The 25,191-nt window shown below is 50.5% G+C and overlaps 1 protein-coding gene across 1 annotated transcript in view; it reads left to right on the forward strand.

The window, feature by feature from the left end:
• Nucleotides 1–25,191, forward strand: part of RIN3 (Ras and Rab interactor 3) — a 120,312-nt gene that overhangs the window by 40,891 nt on the left and 54,230 nt on the right. Inside the window, exon 3 of the mRNA XM_061181196.1 lies at nucleotides 12,073–12,190. Coding sequence (XP_061037179.1) covers nucleotides 12,073–12,190 — 118 coding nt within the window. The remainder of the gene's footprint in view (nucleotides 1–12,072; nucleotides 12,191–25,191) is intronic.

Here is a 25,191-nt window from a genome sequence, read left to right on the forward strand (position 1 = left end):
TTAAGACCGAAGGTGATGGGCTAAAAGAGGTCAGCCGGGCCCTTCCCGCTGTTGCCCCCTTACTCTCCCTCTGAGGCCACAGGGACTGGGTCAGCCCCGAGGACAACAAAATTGGAGGAGATGCACCTTCTGTTCAATTCTCTGCCCTCACACCCCACTCCTCCCCGTGAGCTTCTGTATTTTCAAGCAGAAAGCAAAGCCCTGAAGCTCATGCTCTGATAAAAGACTGGCCAACTTTTACCCAAAGTTGTTCTTTGCGTGATCTTATTGACCCTCACAGCGACTTCTATCTGGTTGGTGTTATTAGTGTCCCCATTTCCAGATAAGGAAATGAAGGCACAGAGAAGTTAAGTCACTTGCCTGAAGTCACACAGCTAGTAAGAGCAGAGTCTGCATAGTGTGATCTTCAGGAGATGCTGGGAAGGCCCTTTGCTGCATAATATCACTCTCATGGAACTGTCTGAAATTCCATCAGTGCAATGGCTTCATCGTTTTTAAGATATAGACACTGGGTAGCCCCCAGGCTGTGAGAGTTCAGAGGGTCCTCAGAGATAACCTGGACCCACCCCTTATGGCACCAGTGAGAGACAGTGCTTCATCATGTCTGGGGCCAGTGGTCAGGAGACTGTAGATCCAGCCCCTTTGTCCCAAATATCTGTATGACCTTGACCATGTCCCACCCCCTCTACTACTCCCCATCTCCTGCAGCCTGCTTCTCTGATAAGGTTCTGGAAACATATTGGCCCATTTTTTATTTGCGTGTATCCAGAGCAAGGCAATCAAAAACCATCTTTATTCATTCTGCACCCAAATGGTGGGGTGTTTTTTCTTTTAGTTTTATTTTAGAAGTTTTTGATTTATAGAAAAGTTGCAAGGACAGTACAGAGAGTTCCCTTATGTACTTCTCACCCAATTTCTCCCACTGTTAACGTCTAACATGAGTATGGTACATTTGTCACAATTAATGAACCAGTATTGATACATTAGTATTAACTAATGCCCATACTTTATTCAGATTTCCTTAGCTTTTACCTAATGTCTTTTTCTGTTCCAGGATCCCATCCAGGGCACCACATCACATATAGTCATAGGTCTCCTTAGGCTCCTCTTGGCTGCAAGTTTCTCAAACTTTCTTTGCTTTTGATGACCTTGATGGTTTTGAGGAGCACTGGTCAGGTGTTTTGTAGAATGTCCCTCACCTGGGATTTGTCAGATGGTTAGACTGGGGGTATGAGTTTTGGGGAGGAAGATCCCATAGGCAAAGCGCCATTCTCATCACATCATGACAAAGGTTCATACTGTCAACATGACATCACTGTTGATGTTGACCTTGATCACCTGTCAGTTTCCACTGGAAAGTTACTCCTTCTCCTCCCCCTTTCATACAGTTCGCTTCGGAAGGAAGTCACTCCGCGCAGCCCACACTCAGGGAGTGGGGATTCATGCTCCACCTACTTGAGGGCGGAGCGTCTACACAAACTACTTGAAATTCTTACGCACAAGAGATTTGTCTCTTCTCCCCCATTTATTTATTTATTCGACCACTTACTAATATCGATATAGACTCATAGACACTTATTTTATGCTTTGAGTTATAATCCAATACTACCATAATTATTTTATTGCTCAAATTGTTCCAACTTTGGCCACCGGGAGCTCTTTCAGTTGGCTCCTGTGTCCCTTTGACATAACCCCATCATTGTGTGTGTGTTTTGATTATTTGTTTGTTCAGAGCACTTCCTTACTTTCTTACACTAAAAGATGCTCCAGATTGTCTTGTATATTTCTTGCCTCAGTCCTAGGATCAACCATTTCTCCAAGGAACCCTTGTTCCTTTTATTGGAGAATAATATTAGAAACCAAGATCTGGCGCTATGTGTGTTCATTGCTAGTGAAGTGTCATTGCTTCTAGGCCAAGAGGTGGTCTTTTAGTGAAAGAAACCTCTTGTAAGATTGTTTTTTGTAGTGAGGAGTTAGCTCAAGAGTTGCAGTAACCCTGAGTTGCAATATGGACCAGCCCACGTTCAAGGCATCTTCCCCTGCTGTGAGACCAAGGAGTACCAGTTACGTCCAATATAGTTTGGCGAAAGCATCGGTGAAACCCCTTTCCTGCCCCTTCAGGGTGCCAGGGCCAGGGAAGAAGGCACAGTCAGCAGGTCTGCTGTGTGCCGAGCACCATCTCTCATCTTTCCAACAGCCCTGCAGAACAGGGGGCAGGCTCTCTATTTTATAAGTGAGGAAACCCAACTCGGGCAGTAAGGAGCCTGCCCTGAGTAACATGGCCACTAAGTGATAGAGGGTGATTTGAACCCACCAACTGACTGCTTTCAAAGACTTTTTTTTTTAAAAACCACAGTGTCTCAGCCTCATCCCCAGAAATGCTGATTTCTTTGGTTTAGAGTAGGGCTCAGCCATCAGCATGGTTTTAAAGCTCCTTGGGTGATTCTGATGTGCAGCCAGGATTGAGAAACTCCGCTCCATGCCAGGCTACAGCCTCGTTATAAGTAATGGGAAAGGTGGGCCACGTGTGTCCAGAGGGGTCTTCGGCCACTGGACCCCTGACCTCCACGGGCACTTGTGGTGCTTGGGAAGAACCAGCCATTGCTGTTCCAGCCCTAAAGAGCGTGATTGGAAAATTTCCCCAAGCAACTGGAAAATAGTCCTAAAATAACAAAAGTAGAAAAGCAGACAGCTCTGGATTGTCCAGGCCAAAAAAGGGATAGTAAAAACAAAACCATTTATAGTGTATTTAGCTTTGGGTTTTTATGTATTTATTTGAAGAGGAGGAGGGGAATGCAGTGGCTGCATAATTCTCTCCCTAAGCGTATTTCTGTCCCAGCTGTGACTGAAGTCAGTTGGTCTTTCCAAAACCCCTCTGGCTGAAGGTGGATACGGAAGGGCTCCAACCCAGCCAGGGGCTCGAACCTCCTGGATTGCAGTAATTTACCTGTGAAACTAACCCTCATGTAAGCCTCTTGGGGTTTGGGAAAGACCCCAGGACACTGATGCTGGGAGAGAATCTTCTAGAAGGAAGGAGTCCTGGACCCTTTAGTCCCCCTCCTTCACTAGACTGGAAAAGCCAGCTCAGAGAGGGGAAGTGACTTGCCGAAGGGCACAGCAAGCCAGGGTCAGCACTAAGAGGGACACGGTGTCCTTCCTCACAGCCCAGGGATCTGACCATGAACCCACTGTTGTTTCAGGGGGTGGGGGTAGGGGAATCCTAGCTCTTCAAAGAAAACTGGACCCTCAGAGTGGGCATGTCGCCCGTCAGTTTGTACAGTTGGGGAAAGAGGATTCTTCTGCTTTTGGCGAGTTCCTAATCCAGTATATTGGGGGAGCTGACAAAAGGGGAAAAAAATAAAGAGAGAACAGAAGGAGTGGGTGACTCAGATGTCAGCTCAACAAGGCACCGGACGACGCTTGTTCCCATAGAGGAGAGACGTTGAGTGAGGACACTGGGGCACAGCGCGCTTTGTAGGTGGCCCGGTTAATCGGGGAAGGCTTTCGGGAGCAGTGGCTCAGGGAGGGTCCTGGTGTGAGCTGGGAGCAGGAGGGTGAGTTGCTCCATTCCTAATAACCCCAGGCAGCCCACAGGCGAGGGTCCTGGAGGTGGACAGAGAAGGACCCGGTGCCTGGACTTGTCACCTCACATTCCCTCACTGCTCACCTTGAGCTCATCCTTTCACTCGGGGCTGAGACCTGAAGTCTGGAGCTGCTAGTGAGGGTGTCTTTCCGTGTCCAGGGTGCCTGGTGCCCCACCATCTTGCCTTTCTGAATCATAGAGCCATCCATGAACAGGAGGATGGAAACACTTCCTCCGTACAGCAGGGGGCTCTGAGGCCGGTAGAGACACCATATATTGGGTGCTTATTATATAGAAGGCACTCTACTGAAGTCACCTGGGCAGTTCTTTCAATAATCCTTTGAGGCACTGGGCCTATGGTAGCTTCAGCCATAAGGCTACTGTTGTTTACCAAATGAGAAATATGGAGGTTTGGGGTCTAGGGCTGGTTTAGCAGTTCAGTGATGTCTTCAAGACCCAGGTCCTTTCCACCTTTCTGTGTCTCCATCTTCAAGGTTGGCTTTTGTCCTCTGTTTGTCACCTCATGGTTACAGAATAGCGGCTGCAGCTCCAGCCATCTCACCCATTTAAAAGCAGGAGGTCATAGGCAAAAGGCTTTCTTCTCTTAGGCTCAGCCTTTTTGTCAGGGAACAGATGTTTTTCCAGATACCTTATTGGCTCCCTCTGACTGTGAGGCAGGCTAGGGAAGGGGGTGAGTGGCAGAGGGGAACAGAATAGCCACGATTGGCTTTGACCAAACAGGATTCATCTCCTGAGGCAGAATGCACTGCTCCCAGGCCAGAATTGTGGTCAGTTAGCAAGGAGAGGGAGGGGACTGGTTCTCAGGGGGCTAACTCATAGCGACCGTCACAGGCAGGAACGATCATGATCCCATTTTGCAGAGGAAGAAGCAGCCCCAGAGCAGTCACACAGCTCAAGAGTAGCCAACTAAGGACTGAACTCTGAGAGTCTGGCTCCAGAGATCATGGGGTAAAGTCTTACACAGAAGGGCCCCAAGGCCCGATGCTCTGGACCTTCCCCTTTCCCTCTCTCTTTGCCAGTCCTCTTCCTACACTGTTTTCTCATCTGGACAAGGGGTAAAATATTCTAAACGCCAGGGAGGGAGTTGCTACAAGGTATCTAAAACCTCTAACCAGGTGCCTGGCATAGAACACATGCTCAGTTGGTGGGTTGGCTGGGTTGGAGGACATGTACTATAATGGTCACAACCCTGATCTGAAGGTCACTGGCCTTGTGTTCGTGTCCTGGCTCTGCCACGAACAAATAATGTGACCTCAGGACGTCTTTTTGCATTTCTGGGTCTTGGTTTCTTTGGTTGTAGAGTGAGGAGCTGGAGATACCCGTGGCTTTCAAACTTCCCCGCCAAGCTCTGGGGACCCCTCAACAGCACCTCACAGAAGGAAGAGAGGAGGGGGCTACCCAAAGGATGAGGTCCCACCTCCACATAACCCACAGCTATAGCATTACCTACTGTGGCATAACGAACCACTCCAAAATCCAGTGGCTTAAAACAGTCAGTGTTCAACTTTCTCAGGATTCTGTGGGTCAGCAGTTTGGGCTGGGTTCTGCTGAGTGGTTCTTCTGCTGGTCTCTCCTGGGGTCAGTCAAGCAGCTGCAGTCATCTGGCTGGCTGGCCAGAGATGGCCTTGCTCACCTGTCTGGCGGTTAGTGCCAGCTGTGGGCTGGGCCTCACGACTCCAGCGGGCTCACTCAGCCTTCTTCACATGACAGCTGTGGTCCAACAGGGTGAGCATGGAAGCAGACATGCCTCTTAAGGCCTAGGCTTAGCACTCCACAGAGTCACTTCTGCTACATTCTTTTTTTTTTTTAATATTTATTTATTTATTTGGTTGCACTGGGTCTTTTAGTTGCAGCAGACGGGCTCCTTAGTTGCGGATCGAGGGCTCCTTAGTTGTGGCTCGAGGGCTCTTTAGCTGCAGCTCACCAACTCCTTAGTTGCAGCATGCGGGCTCCTTGGTTGTGGCATGTGAACTCTTAGTTGCAGCATGCATGTGGGATCTAGTTCCCTGACCAGGGCTCGAACCCAGGCCCCTTGCATTGGGAGCACGGAGTCTTAACCACTGTGCCACCAGGGAAGTCCCCGATACATTCTTTTGGTTAAAGCAAATCCTAAGACCACCCTTCCAGGTGCAGGGAAATAGACTCCACCTCTTGATGGGAGGAGCTGCAAAGAATTTGTGGCCATTTTAATCTACCGCATAGGTGAATGATCTTTGAGTCCGTTTTCCTATCTCTTTGTTTGGAAAAAAGATACATAATAATAATCGTATTAATAGTTATCATTTATTTGTCAAACAAGATTATGCAGATAAAAATCTTAGCATCTGGTTTAGTGCTCAGTAAATGGTAACAGTCTATAATAATAATAAGTATCATTAAGTGCATGCTCTATGCCAGGCATTTATATATATGACCAGCAATTCTCACAGCAACCCTGAAAGGTGGATATTATTAGTCTCAGGCTCAGACGAGGAAATCAAGACCAGAGGAGTAAAAGTAACTTGCCTGCAGACCCACAGCTGGTAAGGAGCAGAGCTGAGATTCAAGTACCCCTGCAACTCAAAAAAGTAGGCTGCAGGGGGGTAGAAAGAGAAGTAAGAGGGGCTTGGAGAATTTGCACATGGACCCCCCAAGGGTGCTGGAGAAGGAGCTCTGGGTGGCACACCCAGCCCTTTCGCCCCCTGGGTACTCACCTGCAACAACCATCACGGGCAACATCTCCTGAGAGGATAAGCAGTGGACACCTGGTGAGGGTAGCGGTGTGATGGGGCCACAGGCAGTTCACTCAGATGCCCTTCTCCTGGCACTGGCTTTGGCTGAACCCTGCTGGGTTTAAGCATGGGAGACGCACCTTAACCTAGAACGCTTTGTAGGAGTTACCGCTCTGCATACGTTCTTGCAGGGAGCCGTACAGCGACACTGTTTTTGAGGTGCTGTCTGTGGCTACTTCCTAGAAGGGACCCTGTGACTAGCTGAGGTGCTAAACCTCCCCAAAGGGGAACGCGGAACAGACCATCTTATTCCGAAGGACAGTGGCCAAGGCCGACCACTGACCGGGGTTCTGCCCATAGCAGGCACCTGTCAGTGCCCGCTCCCCGACTGCCATCTGGGCGGGAAAGGTCAGAGGACTCCTCTAGCCTCCCTCCCTGCTCCTCCCCCACTAACTCAGCCCCCCAAACCCCCGACCCAGCACCTTATCTTGGCTTTTCAGGTAAGAGCCCCAGGACTTGGCCACAGCAGAAGGAAGTGCTACAGGAGGCTTTGTGGCCATGCTGAAAGGGTGGGTGTTGGATGCTCAGAACTGGGAACCTGAGCCCAGCCTGGGGGACTTTCCACCCCTGTCTGTACCCCTGGCCTGCAGTGAGTAGATAACACAGACTTGATGGCAAGAGATAAGTGAGATGTTCTTGGCGACACCTGGGTCTGCATCATGCTTCTGCACTTCCTGTTTGCGTGGCCTTGGGTTTATTTAACCTCCCTGTGCCCTGAGTCTTCATCCATCAGAAGGAATGGTAATAGTGCCTGCTTCATGGGGCCGCGGGGAGAGCTGGGTGATGCCAAGCGTAAGGTACTTGGCCCGGAGCGCAGACGTCAGCCGCTGTTTTCAGCTTCTGGCTCCTTACCCTCCACTGAACCACACTCTCAAGGAAATCCCTTCTGAGTTTTTTTCACAAGAAACACATGTGGTAGAGTGATCCCCAGTTCTAGATGGAGCCCGAGACTGGGAGACCAAGGAATATCAACCAGCCGTGGGGGAGGAGGGTGGAAGCAGATGGAGAATTAATCCTTAGTGAGCATCGGTGGAGATGCGTGTATCCCATTGGGTGCCTTCCTATGCAACGTCTCATTTACCCTTCCGACACGGAGGCGCGGGGCTTTGGTTTCATTTCTTGTTTCTGCTGGGTGGTCGTGGGTGTTATCCCCACTTACAGATCAGAACACTGAGGCTCAGAGAAGCCACGGAATTACCCAGGGCCACAGAGCTCATAGCTGGCTGCTCTGGGCCCTCTGGGAGCCCAAGAAGAAATGCAGATTGTGACAGACTGTGACTCTCCCCGCAGCTGGAGGAGTTCCTGTCCGAGGGCTCTTATCACCTTTCTTTCTCTCTGTGGAACGGGAGGGTGGAGAACGGGGTCCATGTCTCAGCGGAGTGAAGAAGTCCAGAAATAGTTACGTGCTGGGTGTGAAAGAGCCAATTAGACTGCAAGGCGGCGTTGCTGGAGGTCCCAGTTGAGGCCGGCAACCGTGATTTGTCATTTCAGTCACCCTAGAGAGAGATCAGTGGGGGTCAAATAGTCCAGGAAGAAGTTGACTATCAGTAGAGTAGGCAGTCTATGTTGTACTGCGGCCCTGGCCCTCCACTCGTCTCTCTCTCACTCGATCTCTCTGACAAAAAGTCCATCCTTATGATAGGTATCCTTATTGTCTTCTTTTATTCTCTTGTATTTTCTTTTGGAAAAATAAATGGTTGGTGGCCTTTGCCTTAATGGGTCGTGACCCACAGTTTGAAAAACGCTGTCTTCCTTCCTGTGCCATTCCTGACACTCAGGGCGGCGAGGGGCCACTCTGCTATGTGCATGTGCTTCTGAACCAGTGACCTGGCTTGTGTCCCTCACACATGCGCCCTACAGAGACAGACACTCCCAGTTTAGTTTCAGTTCAGGAGAGTGCCAGCCTCAGCTCCTTCCCGGTCAGGGTCAAGGATCCAACTTTGCTGTCTGCCTTCCCAGGGGCACCACCGGCTCCCGCTTGGGCCTCGCTCCCTGTGCCCGGCTTCCCAGAGTTCCAGCAGGGGGGACCCCGGCGGCAGCCCAGAGTTCCCTTATTCCACGCTCACTCCCACACATGTTCACTCACACACGTTCACACACTTGCACACACACTCACTATGCTCCTGACAACAGTTCTCTGATAGCGGTTGGATGTCCTGCAATTCCATTCAATTCTGACATGACTACCCGAAGCGAACACAGACCCCATAAGTTAAAGGGAAGGTCCCCAAAAGACTGCTCTCACTGCACATGCCAGACACAAGTGGGGTCCCTAGGCTCCCCACACTTCTGTCTGACTTGGCCACAAACATGACCCCTCTTTAGGTTTGATAATTTTCTAGGAAGACCCAGAAAACTCACTGAAAGCACTATGCTTATGCTGACAGTTTGATTATAAAGGATACAACTCAAGAGCAGCTGAATGTGAGACACACGGGGGTGAGGTCTGGGCTGGGGAGGGGGACACGGAGCTCCAATACCCTCTCCCGATGGAAACCGGGCACGCACCCTCCCCACGTGTCAGTGTGTTCACCAACCAGGAGATTAAATCAGTGCCCGGTGCCTGAACTCAGTCTGCAGTCCCTCTCCCCTTTCCAGAGGTCAGGGTGGGGCTTCGGGTTCCAACCCTCTAGAATTATGCGACTGTCTTTCTGGGGCAGCCCCTCCTTTAAGGTCCCACTTGAGCCGCCTGTTAGCATAAATTCAGGTATGGCCCAAAGGGGCTCTGTATGAATTACTAAAGACCCCCATCACTCAGGAAAATCCAAGGGTTTTTGAAACTCTGTGCCAGGAGCCAGGGACAAAGACCAGCTGTATTTTTTATAGCACCCACAGGCTTATTCTCACACACACACACACTCCCTCACACGTGCTGGGTCCCATGGACCTGATGGGTAGGAGGCAGCTCGGCCTTGGATCTCTGAAGAGGAGCCAAAGTGACCTCTTTTCTTGGAAAGACGCGTTCCTGGGGGCCGTCCGGGTCCAGGTGGACGCATCAGCTCAGTGACGCTGCCGCACACAGCGGGCGAGGCTGTGCCGGGAGTGCAGAGAAGCATCTAGAGGAGAGCTGGCCTCCCGCTGGGTCCCCTAGGAGGGCCGTCCTTCCAGGTGGGGCACCAGCACCCCCGCCCAGCTCGCATTTCTGCCCCAGAAGCCTCTCTCCCGCCTTCCTCTATCCACTGGGTTCTCAGGCTCTCTCCACCCTGCCCTGCACGAGGAGAGGGACTGGCAAACTCATTTCTGACCACCGTTCAATGGCTGATGGGTGCGTTGTGTCCCTGCTCCCAAGAGGCACTCTCACGGAGAGCAGAAGCTTAATCCAAGAGACTGCCCTCTGTGGGCTGGCTGCAGGGCAGCCGAGGGCTCAGGATCTAGAGCTGAAGGGCCTGAGCTCAGATCCCAGCTCCAGCACTTACTAGCCCTGTCGTCCTGGGCATTACCTGCCTCTCTGTACCTCAGTTTCCTCATCTGTAAGATGGGGATAATAACAGCAGCCCCTCTCATATGAGAGTTAAGTAAGATCATGGAATCTAATGAACTGGGGTTAAGGCTTGGGTAGAGGAGGGAAGCAATATGTGTTAGCTGCTACTAGTCAATAATAACAATATTATTATAATGTTTTATTGACAATTATAATGACATTGTATTAACAATTACAATACTATAGCAATATCATAATAATAATAGTAATCAATAACAATGGCGGGGAATTCGGAGCATCACCCAAGGGGTGGCAGGACAGTGTGCCTTGGCGGGGGAAGGGGAGAAGCGCCATCTCTGTGCTTCTCCAGAGCCTCTCACGCTTGGGGCCACATCCTCTGGAGGCCCCAGTGGCCCTGCTCCCCAATCTTCTCTCAGCATCTTTGGCCAGACTTCCGGTCTTCCAAACTCTAGACCGGGCTCTTGGAGCCTGAGTGGGAACGGCTTAGACCCCTCGTGGGGATGAGGGTGGAGGGGAGGGGGGACACCGTGACCAAGTCCTTTCTCAGGAAAAGAAGGAGTGACCCTTCCTGGGGGGAGGACCAACCCTCTTCCTCTTCCCCAGGGGGAGCTGTGCCCCAGGAGGCTGGGGAGATTCCAGAAGGTGTCTGTCATCACCCAGAAGAAGGGACGAGCCTGGGTGGGGCCAGTGGAGACTAAAAAGAACCTTTTAAAACCACAGAGTCTGTGAAAGGGATCAGGGGTCCCCTCCCCCTGATGGCCGTGGGGAGGGCGCTGCCCCGGGGCTGCTGTGGGTGTAACAGTGGAAAACTTCAGAGTCACAGTCCCCGTAACCGAGCAGAACCATCGTCCAGAGCAGGAGAAGTAAAAGTGAAGCGTCTATAAACGCCCTGGCTCTGGTTTAGACTTCGGGTAGTGCTGGGTTACTAGAGCACAGATAGGTCCCTGGGGCTCAGAAGCATCGTTTTGTTTTTGTTTTTGTTTTTAATTTGTTTATTTTTGGCTGTGTTGGGTCTTCGTTGTTGCACGTGGGCTTTCCCTAGTTGCGGCGAGCGGGGGCTACTCTTTGTTGCATTGTGTGGGCCTCTCCTTGCAGTGGCTTCTCTTGTTGCAGAGCACAGGCTCTAGGTGCGCGGGCTTCAGTAGTCGTGGCACGAGGGCTCAGTAGTTGTGGCTCTTGGGCTCTAGAGCACAGGCTCAGTAGTTGTGGCTCACGGGCTCTAGAGTGCAGGCTCAGTAGTTGTGGCGCACGGGCTTAGTTGCTCCGCGGCATGTGGGATCTTCCCGGACCAGGGCTCGAACCTGTGCCCCCTGCATTGGCAGGCGGATTCTTAACCACTGCACCACCAGGGAAGTCCCAGAAGCATCATTTTCGACTAGAGTAAACCCACAGGAGAAGAAAGGGCAAGTCCCTCCCTGGGCAGGATGTATAGAACAGAGAGGGGCTGCATAGCGTGGGGTCTGGAGCATGGACACCAGCATCCAGGGCTGAATCCCAGCTCTGCCCCTTTCAGCTGTGTGGCCTTGGCCAGGCAGAGCCTCCAGGGTATGTCCTAGGGGCCAAGCCCATATGGGTATTTCCTCAGTTGATCCTCACACCAGCCCGAAGAGCCAGGTCCTGTTAAGGTCAGAGAGCGCCTCAGTTTCTTCATCTGTGAAGTGGGGATAACAGCAAAACTCACGTCACAGGGTTATTGAGAGGACCAAGCAAGTGAATATATGCAAGGTATTCATAACAGTTCCTGTCACAGAGAAAGCTGTGTATATTAGTTATTAGTTATTTTTGTTTCCATGGGGGAAAAATAGTGTGAATTGACTAATATCTATGATCGTTTCCAGCAGCCTCCCCCAGGGCATACGTGCTGGCGTGTGAGTTGAAATTCAACCCGTCCATTTGAGCTTCTCCAAGCGTGACCCTGGATCACTGCCTGTATCAGATTCAGCTGATTCCAGACCCGCTCCCCTCCCCCAACTAACCAGCATCTCAAGGGGCGGGACTCAGGAATCTGCACTGATTTAGTTGACCCCCCTCAATGGACAAATGAGAAGTTGAGACTCAAGGAGCCAGGGCACATGGGCCACGTGACACATGGCTCTTGGGGCAGAACCCCTAGTTCTACCTCGGGATGCTAGACTCCCCCACCTTGCCTTTTTGTTTCTGGAACATTCCAGATGACTTCCATCTCACTCTTGTCCTTCTAAATAACCTCCCCCCCAAATCTTTGACTCATGGAGTTCCCCCTTCCTCCATTGCAGACGTTCCTGGTCCGCCGGGACAGCAGCTTGAAGCACCTGGTGCTCTGTGTCCACTTCCCTTCCCCAAATGAGAGCTCATCTGCGGTGCTGGAATACACCATTAAAGAAGAAAAATCGAGTGAGTACCATGTCCCCGTTCTGCCTGCAGCCACACGGCAGCGGCAGGTGCTACACCCTGTAACCACAGACACTCCTCCCAGGCCAGAAGGGTCTAAAATTAGAAGAAGGGGGAAAGCTTTCATCCGCTGAAGTTATTTGGCCCGGTTTGTTTTGAACTCGGTTTATCACTCAAAGTCAATGCGAGTTTCCACTCACCCATGTCACAGCTTGATGGCTTTGCTTCCTCAAGGCCTCTATGAAGTTTCCTCTTGTTAGGTCATGGTGCAGAAAGGGAAGAAAAAGAGAGGACATGTCTGGGCCCCTGGGTCCTAGTGACAGTTCAGCACACACTCAGACCATGATCTTGGACAAGTCACTGAACCTCTCTGAGCCTCGGTTTTCTCATCTGTCAAATGGATATAATAGTCACTTCCTGTCTGTATCACAGGGCCTTTGTGAGGGTCAAATGGGCAAGCACTTTGAAAGACAAAAATCCTGTGTGTGCCCAGGGCTGCCAGGAGCAGGCTTGAGCCTCCGTGGAAAAATGTTTGGGGACCTCCAAACAAGGGTGGGTTTGTACGCAATTGAAAGGGTTTGGGCTTCCCCCTCCTCTCGTGAGCCAAGCCAGGTATTAAGATCCAAAAAGCTTGTTGGAAGAATCTGTAGACTATTCCAAGCACCGGCTTAGATCCTCTTACAAATGGATCCAGGGGTGTCAGAAGCTTTTTACTCTTGGTTAGCAGCAGAGTGACAACATTTAAAGAAGGTAAAATATTTAAGTATCTTATAAATATTATAAGTATATAATAGAAACATATACTTTAATCATATATTTGCATAATTAAATGTTATATAAATATAATAAATATTTTTTAAATATTTATTAAATATTTTAGGGTGCTTGTTTCTCAAGAGACACTTGTGCCCGACACTGGGAAGATGCAAAGATGAAAAAGACAGAGCTCTGGCCTCAAGGCTCTCCCAGTGTAGTTGGAGGGTGGGGGGCAAGGTGGGTGGGAGAGACACAGACCTCAACACTTGCTGTGCAGTGTGACAGATGTAACTGCACAGGGACCTCTGGCCGAGGGGCACAGAGGATGCAGACCATGGTGGGAAGGATTCCGGGAGGGTGTCAAAGAGCAGGGAATACAGGATGGCTCCGGAAGGGTGAGGATATTAGTTCAATTAAATGCTGCTTTTCTAGCTCCAGAGGTGGAGGAGAAAGCAAAAGCAGGGGCAGTTTCCTGTTCTTGCCATACACTGAATGGGTGAAACAGTTCACTCATTCGTGTATTCAACAGTTGATTTTTAAGTGTCTGCTCTGTGTCTCAGGAGCTGTTCTACCACTGGGGACACAGCAGGGAACAAAACACAGTCCCTGCCCCTGAGAGAGGAGGCAATAAACAAGTGTGGAGAGTCATGCTATAGAGAACATATAAGTGGGAAGATTAGCCAGCTGTTGCAATAACAACAAAAAATGTAATGGGTTAAACCCAGAAGGGGCTAGTTTCCCAATCATGTGCAAGATTCCTGGTCAGTGGGGAAGGCTCATTCAGGGACCCCATCTGGAGCACGCAGCCCCCAGTTTCCTGTGGTTGACTCCATGCCATAGGCTGGAAGGCGAAAGAGGAGGCTTGTGGGCGAGTCTTACCTCAATGCCTGGAAGTAGGTGTGTCACTTGTGCTCACATTCCATTGGCTAGAACTTGCTCACATGGCCACACCCAACTGCAAGGGAGACTGGGAAATGTGGTCCAGACACCTATCCAGGGAGGCGCAGAGGGCCTGAATCTTGGTGAACTGCTCGGAGTCTGCTCTCTGGGTAAGGCGTAAGGAGCGTGTGGGGTTGTTAATTTATACAGCAACCCTTAATGACTCCTGCCCTACAGCATCCAGCAGGGAAGACAATGTAGGGATCTCAGAGAGGAAGGAGAGTGTTACAGTTTCCCCAGATCAAATATGTAGCGCCCTCTGATGACTGCAGAAGGGGTGAGGTTGTTTGGGGCACCTGGGGCTGCACAGACCCTGGGTGTGCTTTTGATCTCCTGGGAGAAGAGACAGCCATCAGCCTGTCTGCTTCTGGTCTTGTGCAGTCCTGCTACTTATTGAGAGTAGCCAGGCTCTCGGGGACTTGGCTGCCCAGACACCAGGTGTCAACAATCCTTTAGAAGTCCAGGAGCCAGTTGTGCTCTTGAACTTCAACACTTACATTAGGAAAGTAGCTGCAAGTGGGGAGTAGCACTGTGCCGAGCCTGTTGCACGCCAGCACGTGCTCTGGAAGTGGGAGGAGGGAGCGTTGCTTCAAGGGCAGGCTGACCAGGGAGGCTTCCTGGAGGAAAAGGGAGTTGGGCTGGACTGACGGAACGTCTGGAAGTTCTGCTTTCCTCCTTTGCCCCGTGCTGCTTTCTCCACCTCCCTGCCCCATCTCCAGGGTAATCTCTTCTAGGTCTGCCCAACCCAACGACAACCTGGCTGCCCCAGGCTTTTGGAACTTGGTCAGGAAGCATGCACAAGCTCTATCTACCCCATGGAACCAGGATGTCATGTCTGGTTATGTGTCTCATTTCTGATTAGGAGCCCAAGGAATAAACCAAGGTGTTCGGGATGGAGGAAGCTTCCTTCCCTGGTTTCATGTCTTCCTCCCATGTGGTAGAATCCCATTTTCCATTTTTCATTTTTAAACCTTTAAAAATTTATGCTCAGCTTAGCTGAAAAGAGCAAACCAAACATCCTTCGTGAAACATAACTGTTCCAAATCACGATTCGTGTCCATTCACTGTGACTGCACAGATGCCGTAAGTTTGCATGTGTTTCATTTCGCTTTTTTTATTTTACTCCACTGCTCCCCAAACCTCAGACCCCTGAGATCTGCCCCCAGAGAAACCAGACAACAGCAAGAAAGCAGCAGATCGTGTGTTTCTTTGCCATGTTGCTTCGCTGCTTCAACCTTTGTGCTGCCTTTCTGTTCAGTACCTGCCTCCTTAACATGGTGTTTGAGCATGGACCGTGGAAGCCACACAGCCTGTGTCGGATCCGAGCTCCGCCTTTTACCACTTGTGTGGCCTTGGGCACCTTGCTTAACCTCTCCAGGCCTCTAAGATGGGGGTGACAATGGTGCCCGCCTCGCAGGGTGCTGCAAGGAGGAGTTAGTGTGTCTGAAGTGCTTAGGGTGGTACCCAGAGCACCATAGAGGGTTATAATTGTGTTGTTGTTGTTATTGCTGTTATTATTGAGCCTCCTGCAGGACTAAAGCAAAAGGAGGAGCGCAAGAAGCCTACACACAGGGTTCCAAGGCTCTGGGTAAATCGCAGCCCAGCATGTGGGGCCTGCCTCCTAGTCCCTCATGGGAGGAAGGAGCCACCAACTTCCTGGGTCCTCCTGTGGCCATGGTAGCTGCAGTGGGGGGATGGCCTGAGGAGGAAGCGGGCAAGCGAAAGGCCCAGAGCCTGGAACCGGGACCTTTTGCTGGGGTTCCCCACACAGAGCTGTGGTGAAGGAAGGAGACAAGGGGATCCCCCAAAGTGGGTGGTCAGCCTCATCTGTGACCCCACTCCGTTTGCTCTGAAAGGGGAAGACCCGCGTGGACCACCTCTGTGCTTCTGTGTGCTCGGGTCACCCTCTAGTTCCTTGTGAAGAGTTTCTTGGCAAAACCCTGAACCAGTCAGCTCAGCCTAGTTATGCTGCGGTGACAAACAGCCCTGCCCTGCAGTGGGTTGTGCACACACAGTGATGTGAGTGTATTTCTCACTCACGCCACCTGTCAGCTGAAGCTCTCTACAAAAACATTTCACTCTGCAATCCGGGCTGAAAGAGCAGCCCCCAGCTGGGGGCAGAGGGAAGGGAGAGAGAGGGCAGAATTCCAGGATGGGAGAGCCGAAAGGGTTTACTCAGAGGTGGCAGGTGTCACTTCCCATCACATTTCAGGTCAGGTCAGATGGCCAGGTCAGACTCAATGGGATGGAAAGTATGATCCTCCCGCCAGCATGTGACTAGCAGGGAGGGGTAGCGACTATTTTGAACAACTATTACCATCTACTGCATCCCCGATTCCCTTCTGTGCTGCACCAAGGTGACAAGAAGGCTTTGCGCTGTCTGGGTCACCACTTAGCTTCATCAGGGACCCTCAGAGGCCAGATGTGTGTCTGGCGGGTGGGGGCAGAGAACCGGCAGAAGAGACATTGGCTCAGGAGATACAGGAGACGAAGGAGCGGGACATGGGGTAGATGGAGGCTAGTCCCGCCTCCAGGCTCAGCCCTGCCCCTTTATGGCTGAAATTAGCCACCTGGCTGGGGGACACTAGCTACTTCTTCATTAATCTGCACCCTTGAAGATGGTGGCAATGACACATTCATGGGATGGCATTTTTCTGCTGGCCGCCAAATAACAGAAAACCGGTTGGCCCCATCTGTAGAAGAGGAGCTGTGAGACAGCGGCAGATGGTGTGGTCTGGCCCCTGCAGGAAGTGACTGCCTGGTACTTGGCCTGAGCCACTTGGCCGAGTTTCGGGGGGCAGCCCCACTTCACTCCCTGCCTATTCCCTATGCCGGACTGACCCCTGGCTTTAGAAAGGCTGGCCTGTCGAACTCAGTTAGGATTTCTTCTTGCCCTGAGCCAATCTCCCACTCTCAGGGCTGAGGTTTTAGGCCAAGTAGTTGAATCGGATAGATACACTTGCACTTGGGAACGGGGCCCACCTCGTGGGCTCACGCGGTGAATGTTGTGCTGATTGGTGCTGATGATTATCACCGCTGGACGGGGGGACCTTTTAAACTAAGGAGGGGAGAAATTCTAGATGAGTCCTCCTGGGCAGTAGAGATCTGTATGTATAGGAGGGCAGAGGGTCACCCAAATTGCCTTTGAGGTCCACACGGGAGATTTGCTTTCTGTGCTCTTGGGTTTGACCCTTTCACCAACTGACCCATTATCCTAGAATGAGATTTAACCTGTATTTGGACCAAAATGTATTAAGTCCATAAAAAGGTAAGGAATGATTATTATTAAAGTCAGGGTTGGTGTGCAGAAGGCAAGCTCTTGATATTTTATCAGGGAGCAAGTATTGCCTCGTGAGTGAGTCTTGTGCTGTTGTCAATGCAAACCTCTTTTGAGAGCGTGAGCTTTGGAAAGGCTGACAGTTCTAGGTTTTTATTCTGTCCCTGTCACCTTCCAACATCAGGCAAGTTACTTAACGTCTCTGTGCTTCGGTTTCCTCATCTGCAAAATGGGAACACCTGCAACACAGCTGTTGGAGGATTGATGAGTCAACTCAGGTAGGGACGTGGGACAGTGTTGCCTGGCACAGAGGAAGCACTCAGCATCGTGCTATTGTGACTTAAAATAAGAAATATATCCTTGGTCTTCATTCCCTGGCACAGAGCTCCTAAAACCTTTGAAATTTCCTAAGTGACAAGAGCCATAACTGTGTCTTGAGATTCAAAACAAGCCCTTTCAACCACACCTGAGTTCATGTCCCTGTGGTGACTTTTGGAAAGTGCCTAAGGATGGGGGCTGGCTGCCAGGGAGACCAACCCTACGATTGGAGTGTTGGAACTTTCGGTCCCACCCCCAACCTCTGGGAAGGGGAGAGGGGCTAGAGGTTGAGTCAATCACTGATGGCCAGTGATTTGATCAGTCATGTCTGTGTAATGAAGCCGCTATAAAAAACCCAAAAGGACTGGATTCAGAGAGCTTCCTGTTGGTGAACACATGGAGACTGGGGAGACTGATGCGCTCAGAGAGCACGGAAGCTCTGCACCCCTTCCTGCGTACCTTGTCCTATGCATCCTTTCCATCTGGCTGTTCCTGAGTTATGACCTTTTATATAAACCACTGATCTTGTGAGTCAGTGGGTTTCCTGAGTTCTGCGACTCACTGTAGCAAATTAATTGAACCCAAGTGGTTGGAACCTCCAGTCTGTAGCCGACTGGTCACAGGCACAGGTGACAACCTGGACTTGTGATTAGTGTCTGAAGTCGGGGGCGGAGCCGGTAGGGGGAGAGTCTTGTGGGACTGAGCCCTTAATCCGTGGGATCTGACACTGTCTCCGGGTACATAGGGTCAGAATTGAGTTCAATTGTAGGACACCCAGCTGGTGTTGGAGAATTGCTTGGTGGTGTGGAAAAAATAGACATTGGGATTGATGTCAGGATGGAAGTAACTCTAACATCCTAGTGTTGTCTCCTGGACAAAATGAAGACATTTATGGGGAAAAGCTATCACAGTGTCTGAGTGTAGTAAGCACTCAGTAAATACTAGCAGTTATAATTAGCTGTGGAGGTCGAGTAACAGGCAGCTCAGACCTCAGAACCATCACTTCCTTCAGCACCTTGCTCCTGCAGGGCTCCTCTAAGAAGTTAATTCATTCTGCTTATCTCACATTGGTTATTTCCCATGGAGGTTTTGGTAAAAAAAAAAACAAAAAAACTAACCGCAGTTTGTATCTTTCTGTTTTCAGTAATTCCCTTTTCAGCCTCCAAAATTGGGGTTGGCCCAGGAAAAAATTACATCATCAACTAGTTTAACTCCAAGAACCTGATTGTAAAACTTTGGTGAATTTGTTTCTGTGTTTTTGAAAATAGATTTTGAATCATAGTGGTGCATATATATATATTTTTTTAAATTATTTATTTATTTATTTTTGTCTGCACTGGGTCTTCGTTGCCCTGCGGGGGCTTTTCTCTAGTTGCAGTGAGAGGGGGCTACTCTTCGTTGTGGTGCGCGGACATCTCGTTGCAGTGGCCTCTCTTGTTGCAGAGCATGGGCTCTAGGCGTGTGGGCTTCAGTAGTTGTGGCACGTGGGCTCAGCAGTTGTGGCTCGTGGGCCCTCGAGCACAGGCTCAGTAGTTGTGGCGCACGGGCTTAGTTGCTCCGCGGCATGCGGGATCTTCCCGGACCAGGGCTCGAGCCCAGGTCCCCTGCATCGGCAGGCGGATTCCCAACCACTGTGCCACCAGGGAAGCCCTGCATATATTTTTTAGCCTTCCTTTTTTCACTTAAACATTTTATTATGAGCTTTCTCTGTGTCATTAAACATTTCAAAGACTTTCTATCCAATGAACTACGTGCTGAATGACACTTACGAAGGCTCTGTAAGACATGGCCCCTGACATTGGCCCAATGGTGAGACAGACACACACGCATTTAACCAGAAATGCAAGTCAGACAGTCATAAGCGCTAGAATGTAAGTGTGCACTTTGAGGGCACCAGGAGTTTGTCTTGCTCTGAGACAGTGGAACACAGGGGGAGGTTTTGACAGAGGTGGGAGAAAGATCTAGGACGCATGGCCTTGGAGGCAAGAGAAGAGGGAAATGGGTTGAGTGGGGAGGGGAGGTGTCATCCCGGCACCAGGCCCTAGTGAGTGGCCTTGGCCTGTGTGTACAGTGACTGCCACCTTCAGGGGCTTTGCAGCTTCAGAAAGTGTGTCTAAGGGAAAAGAGTCCAACTCAACTGTTTCAGAGAGCCGGGGGCCTCTGCACAGCTACCCCTCTTTTTTTTTTTTTTTTTTAAAGCATATTGTATTTCCCACTTTCTTTTTTAAGAAGTTTCCTTTTATTTATTTATTTATTTATGGCTGTGTTGGGTCTTCGTTTCTGTGCGAGGGCTTTCTCTAGTTGCGGCAAGTGGGGGCCACTCTTCATCGCGGTGCGCAGGCCTCACACTATCGCGGCCTCTCTTGTTGCGGAGCACAGGCTCCAGACGCGCAGGCTCAGTAGTTGTGGCTCACGGGCCTAGCTGCTCCGCGGCATGTGGGATCTTCCCAGACCAGAGCTCGAACCCGTGTCCCCTGCATTGGCAGGCAGATTCTCAACCACTGCGCCACCAAGGAAGCCCTACTCCTCTTTTAAGGGTGGCTACAGAGGGGTCAGGCACGTCCTGGGCTTCCTGTCACAGGAAAGCTCTGCGTGTGGATTATTAATATTTGTGTCTGGAGTTCCCACCTTCCTTTCCAGCTGTTTCTGCCTCCTTCTGCCACCCTCCATGAATAGCTGCTCTCTGGAAATTCTCTAGCCAATAAACAGGTTTATGCTGACACGTGAAAGACTACCACCACCGTGAAGTAGTGCCCCCGGCCATGAGGGTGTGCATCGCAGTCGGAATAAAGTTATTGTACTGGTGTTACAGGGGTGGAGCACCAGGCATCAGCCAGCAGAGGGGGGTTAGTTACTTAACGTCTCTGTGCTTCGGTTTCCTCATCTGCAAAATGGGAACACCTGCAACACAGCTGTTGGAGGATTGATGGCGTCAGCCAGCAGAGGGGGGTTAGTTTGTCCTGGCTGTCCTGAAACAGCAGAGCCGGGGGCACCTGCTCTAGTTAAGGCTCATCTGGCCGCCAGCATCCTCCCCACGCCCACCACCCACCCAGGCTGGCTGACTCCCTGAGACTACTTAGGTTGACGGTGAAGTTTCATGATGCGTCTCTTGCCTGATCTTGCCTGTTCGGGGCAGTCTCTCCTAGGTTATCTCCACATGGAGGCCCCTCCTTCCCAGAAGAGGAGTAATGCCTGCATCCCCATCTGGCACCACCTGCCCCCTTTCTCTTCTCCGCCTCTGCACTCACCGTGTCACCCCACCTCTGTGCTGTTCTCAGGGGCTCGAAGCCCACTCCTCTGGGCCTGTCAGGTCTTCTCATCATTCTTTGTCATCCATTTCATATTTTCATGTCTTATTTCCCTAGCTGGCTGAGGGTAGAGCTTGTGTCTGATATGATATCCGTGGTCCCCATAGCCTAACAGAGGGCAGGGCCACCGCTCAGCTGGTTAATCACACCTCACACTTGTGCAGAGAGACGGCCCGGTCTGGAAAGACTGAGAGAGTGGGCTTTGAACCCAATGGACCCAAATTGAAACCCACCCCTTTGCTTTCATCAGCCGTCAGGTCTTGGCAACACTGCTCAATCCTCTACCTCACTAAGCCTTGGTTTTCTCAACCGTGAAATGGCTTCATAACTGTAGTGATGACTAATTGGAACTGCATACAGTAAGTGCTCATAAAAAGTTAATTGCCTCTTCCCCTTCTCTGACTGCCCACCTTCCCCCTTGGCATAGGTCTTGGGGTCAGAAAACCTGGATTTGCATTCAGTTCTTCTGCTTAACTAGCTGTGGGAACTCAAGCAAGGTGTTTGACTCCTGGGCCTCACTTCCATCAACCACAAATAGGGTTAAAGATGCCTCCAAGGAAATTGTTACGAGGAATAGACAAGAAAACATATTTGTCAATTTGATTACTATGTGTCTTGGCATGTTCCTCCTTGGGTTTATCCTGCCTGGGACTCCCTGCACTTCCTGGCTTGGGTGGCAGGGAAGTTTTCGACTATAATCTCTTCAAATATTTTCTTGGGTCCTTTCTCTCTCTCTTCTCCTTCTGGGACCCCTATAATGCGAATGTTGGTGCGTTAAATGTTGTCCCAGAGGTCTCTTAGGCTGTCTTCATTTCTTTTCATTCTTTTTTCTTTATTCTGTTCCACGGCAATGATTTCCACCATTCTGTCTTCCAGGTCACTTATCCGTTCTTCTGCCTCAGTTATTCTGCTATTGATTCCTTCTAGTATATTTCTCATTTCAGTTACTGTATTGTTTACCTTTGTTTGATTGTTCTTTAATTCTTCTAGGTCTTTGTTAAACATTTCTTGCATCTTCTTGATCCTTGCCTCCATTCTTTTTCCAATGTCCTGGATCATCTTCACTATCATTATTCTGAATTCTTTTTCTGGAAGGTTGCCTATCTCCACTTCATTTAGTTGTTTCTCTGGGGTTTTATCTTGTTCCTTCATCTGGGACATAATCCTCTGCCTTTTCATTTTGTCTGTCTTCTGTGATTGTGGTTTTCGTTCCTCAGGCTGCAGGATTGTAGTTCTTGCTTCTGCTGTCTGCCCTCTGGTGGATGAGGCTATCTAAGAGGCTTGTGCAAGCTTCCTGATGGGAGGGACTGGTGGTGGGCAGAGCTCAGTAAATCGGCTTGTCCACTGATGGGTGGACCTTGTTGGTTGTTTGGCCTGAGGCGACCCAGCACTGGAACCTACAGGCTCTTTGTTGGGGCTAATGGTGTACTCTGGGAGGGCTCACGCCAAGGAGTGCTTCCCAGAACTGCTGCTGCCAGTGTCCTTGTCCCCACGGTGAGCCACAGCCACCGCCTGCCTCTGCAGGAGACCCTCCAACACTAGCAGGTAGGTCTGGTTCAGTCTCCTTTGGGGTCACTGCTCCTTTCCCCTGGGTCCCGACGCACACACTACTTTGTGTGTGCCCTCCAAGAGTGGAGTGTCTGTTTCCCCCAGTCCTGTCGAAGTCCTGCAGTCAAATCCTGCTGCCCTTCAAAGTCTGATTCTCTAGGAATTCCTCCTCCCGTTGCCGGACCCCCAGGTTGGGAAGTCTGATGTGGGGCTCAGAACCTTCACTCCAGTGGGTGGACTTCTGTGGTATAATTGTTCTCCAGTTTGTGAATCGCCCACCCAGCGGTTATGGGATTTAATTTTATCGTGATTGCACACCCCACCCCCATCTCATTGCAGCTTCTCCTTTGTCTTTGGATGTGGCGTATCTTTTTTGGTCATCTCCAGTGTCTCCCTGTCAATGGTTGTTCAGCAGTTAGTTGTGATTCTGGTGCTCTCGCAAGAAGGAGTGAGTGCACATCTTTCTACTCTGCCATCTTGAACCCAGTCTCAAGAAAACATATTCAAACATATCTAAAACCTTGCAGAGATGCAAGAGTGAGCTGTATACTACTGCATCTATTCATTCACATGTATACATAGCTAGCATCTATTGAGCCCTAAGCTCAGATAAGACCAAATTCTGCTCTTAAAAGGGTCACTTGGGTAGCTGAGTGGGTTGAGGCAAGAGTGGAAGAAACAAGGCAAAGTGCTTTCGCGAGTGCTTTGTAGTTCTCACGGCATTCCTGTGCAGAGGCTTGCTCTGGGAGGGGCGCCCCATATTCAGGACTCCTAGGGAGATGTTCCTGGGGGACTCAGCTTTGGGGTTTTTCCCAAAAGGGAAAGCTAACTGTCACCTCTGAGCACTTCTGAAGCACTTCCCAGATTTGCTTGGCTCTGGAAGCTCCCAGACAGCTTCAGCACCAGGAACAGTGGCAGCATTGGTGTGAACGTGTGCAAAGCCATGGCAAGTGTCAATAAATAGGGTTCTAATCTGGCTCCCCCAGTAACTTGCTGTGTGACCTTTAGCAAGTCACTCAGTGTCTCTGGGCCTCCTGTGAAAAGGGACCCCTGACCTCACCGGGCAAGAAATGGATATAAAATGCCTTGGAAGGATGAAGCCCCACACAGAGAGAAGGCGCTGTTCATGGTTTGCCTGGCCCCAGACATCCCAAGCACTTGGATATAAATCCTCACCATAGTGGAGGAAAATACATGTTGTTCAGTGTCCCATGCAGCCCAGCTGGCCACTTGGGAAGCCACAGTATAATGCCTGTCGCACCAACTTCTCCTTTCTGCCCAAACTATTTAAGGAAGCAGTCAGAGGTGAGACCTTCTGGAAAGTTCTGTAGAAATGGACTTATGACTTCAGTGTTTTTTTGTGTGTCCGTCTCCCTGGATCTGTTAAGAAGCAGCGAATAGTTTGCACTGCTTTTATTGGCAGTACTGAGCCTGTTGCATACATTCTGTTGTGCTTATTGCTGTCTCAGCCTTGGTTTTCACAGCGGAAACTTTCAGGGAACTTCCCGTCTTGGGGATGTTCCTTAAATGTAGTCATTGTTCCCAGTCCAAGGCTGCCCTGGGCAGTCCCCAGGTGAGACCCAGTTCCTCAATTCTAGGCCCTACCCTTGAAATCTTATAGCCTTTGGCCCCCAGTTATTGGGGAAACTCCCTGTGTAGCAGGCCCTGTACCAGACTCGCTGTGTACCAGGCACAAGGTGGGCATTCATGGCAGCTGTTCCTCTTGTCTTCACCATGGCCCTAGGAAGCAGGTGCTAGACCCCTATTTTGCAGCTGAGGGAATTGTGCCCAAGGATGGAACAGGGATTGAACCCGGGCCGTCGACTCCACGTTCAGAGCGGCTTCATCTGGGCCAGGTTGTTTCTTGTCTTGCCTCTCGTGGTCCTCACGCTCGTGGTTCTCCAGGTCAGGGAGTGGTGGGGGGGTGCCCAGAGGGAGATCGAGCAGAACATCACCAAGTATATGTAAGGACTTTGGAATCGCCTTCAGAGTCTGAGGCCTAAGCTGAGATGATACCCGAGAGCTTTATGTTTATTGCACAGAACCAGAGCTGGAGAGAAAGGGGCAGACAGGGGCTGGACGGCTTCAATAAGGACAGCCATGGAGAAGAATCAGTGGGGTCACCTGAGTTCCAGGCCTCTTAACAGTTCACCCTCTTGATGACCATCCGCAGGTGGGTTTGTCTCTGAGCCGCGGTTTTGGTGGCGCACCAGAGCCCGATCGTTCCAGCCCGTGAGAGCGCTCTTCCCAACTCTGCGCTTGAAATCAACATGGTGGGACTATTCACATCATGGAAATTGGCAAGGGCCATAAAATTGGGGCTTTCTTTCCCTGGAGAGCCGGTTGTTAAACATTACCAGCACACCACTGCTCAGTTTCCTCATCTACAAAATGGGGACAGGAGTGCCCACCTCATGGAACCATTGGGAGGGGATGTATGTGTGAGCATTTTGCAGACTAAAGCATGATGTGTGTGTGTGTGTAGCTATGATGTGTGTATTTTATGTAGTTTGTTGTAATTCTTACACAAAAAGCTGTCTCTTTAAAAAGGGGTGGGGCTGTATCTTTGCAGAAACAGGAAATAAGTTGGAACCAGGGAGTGGTACAGCAGGTGTGGCATAAATTCCCAGAGGAATTGGGAGTAATGTGAGACTGTAAACCGATCCTGGGATAACATTTGAGATCATGAGGTTGTCTCTAGTGGAAGCCTGAGGGGCTCCTTCGTACTGGCTTCAGGGTTCCAAGGACCACAGCCCTGTCAGTCATTGAGAAGACATGGTGGAGTCCACAGTTTTCTTTGTGGCTGTGGCAGTGGCAGTGGCTGTGGTTTTGAAAGAGCCGACACACAGGCAGCCCTG

Source organism: Eubalaena glacialis, chromosome 2 (assembly GCF_028564815.1).
Source record: "Eubalaena glacialis isolate mEubGla1 chromosome 2, mEubGla1.1.hap2.+ XY, whole genome shotgun sequence".
Taxonomy (NCBI): Eukaryota; Metazoa; Chordata; class Mammalia; order Artiodactyla; family Balaenidae; genus Eubalaena; species Eubalaena glacialis.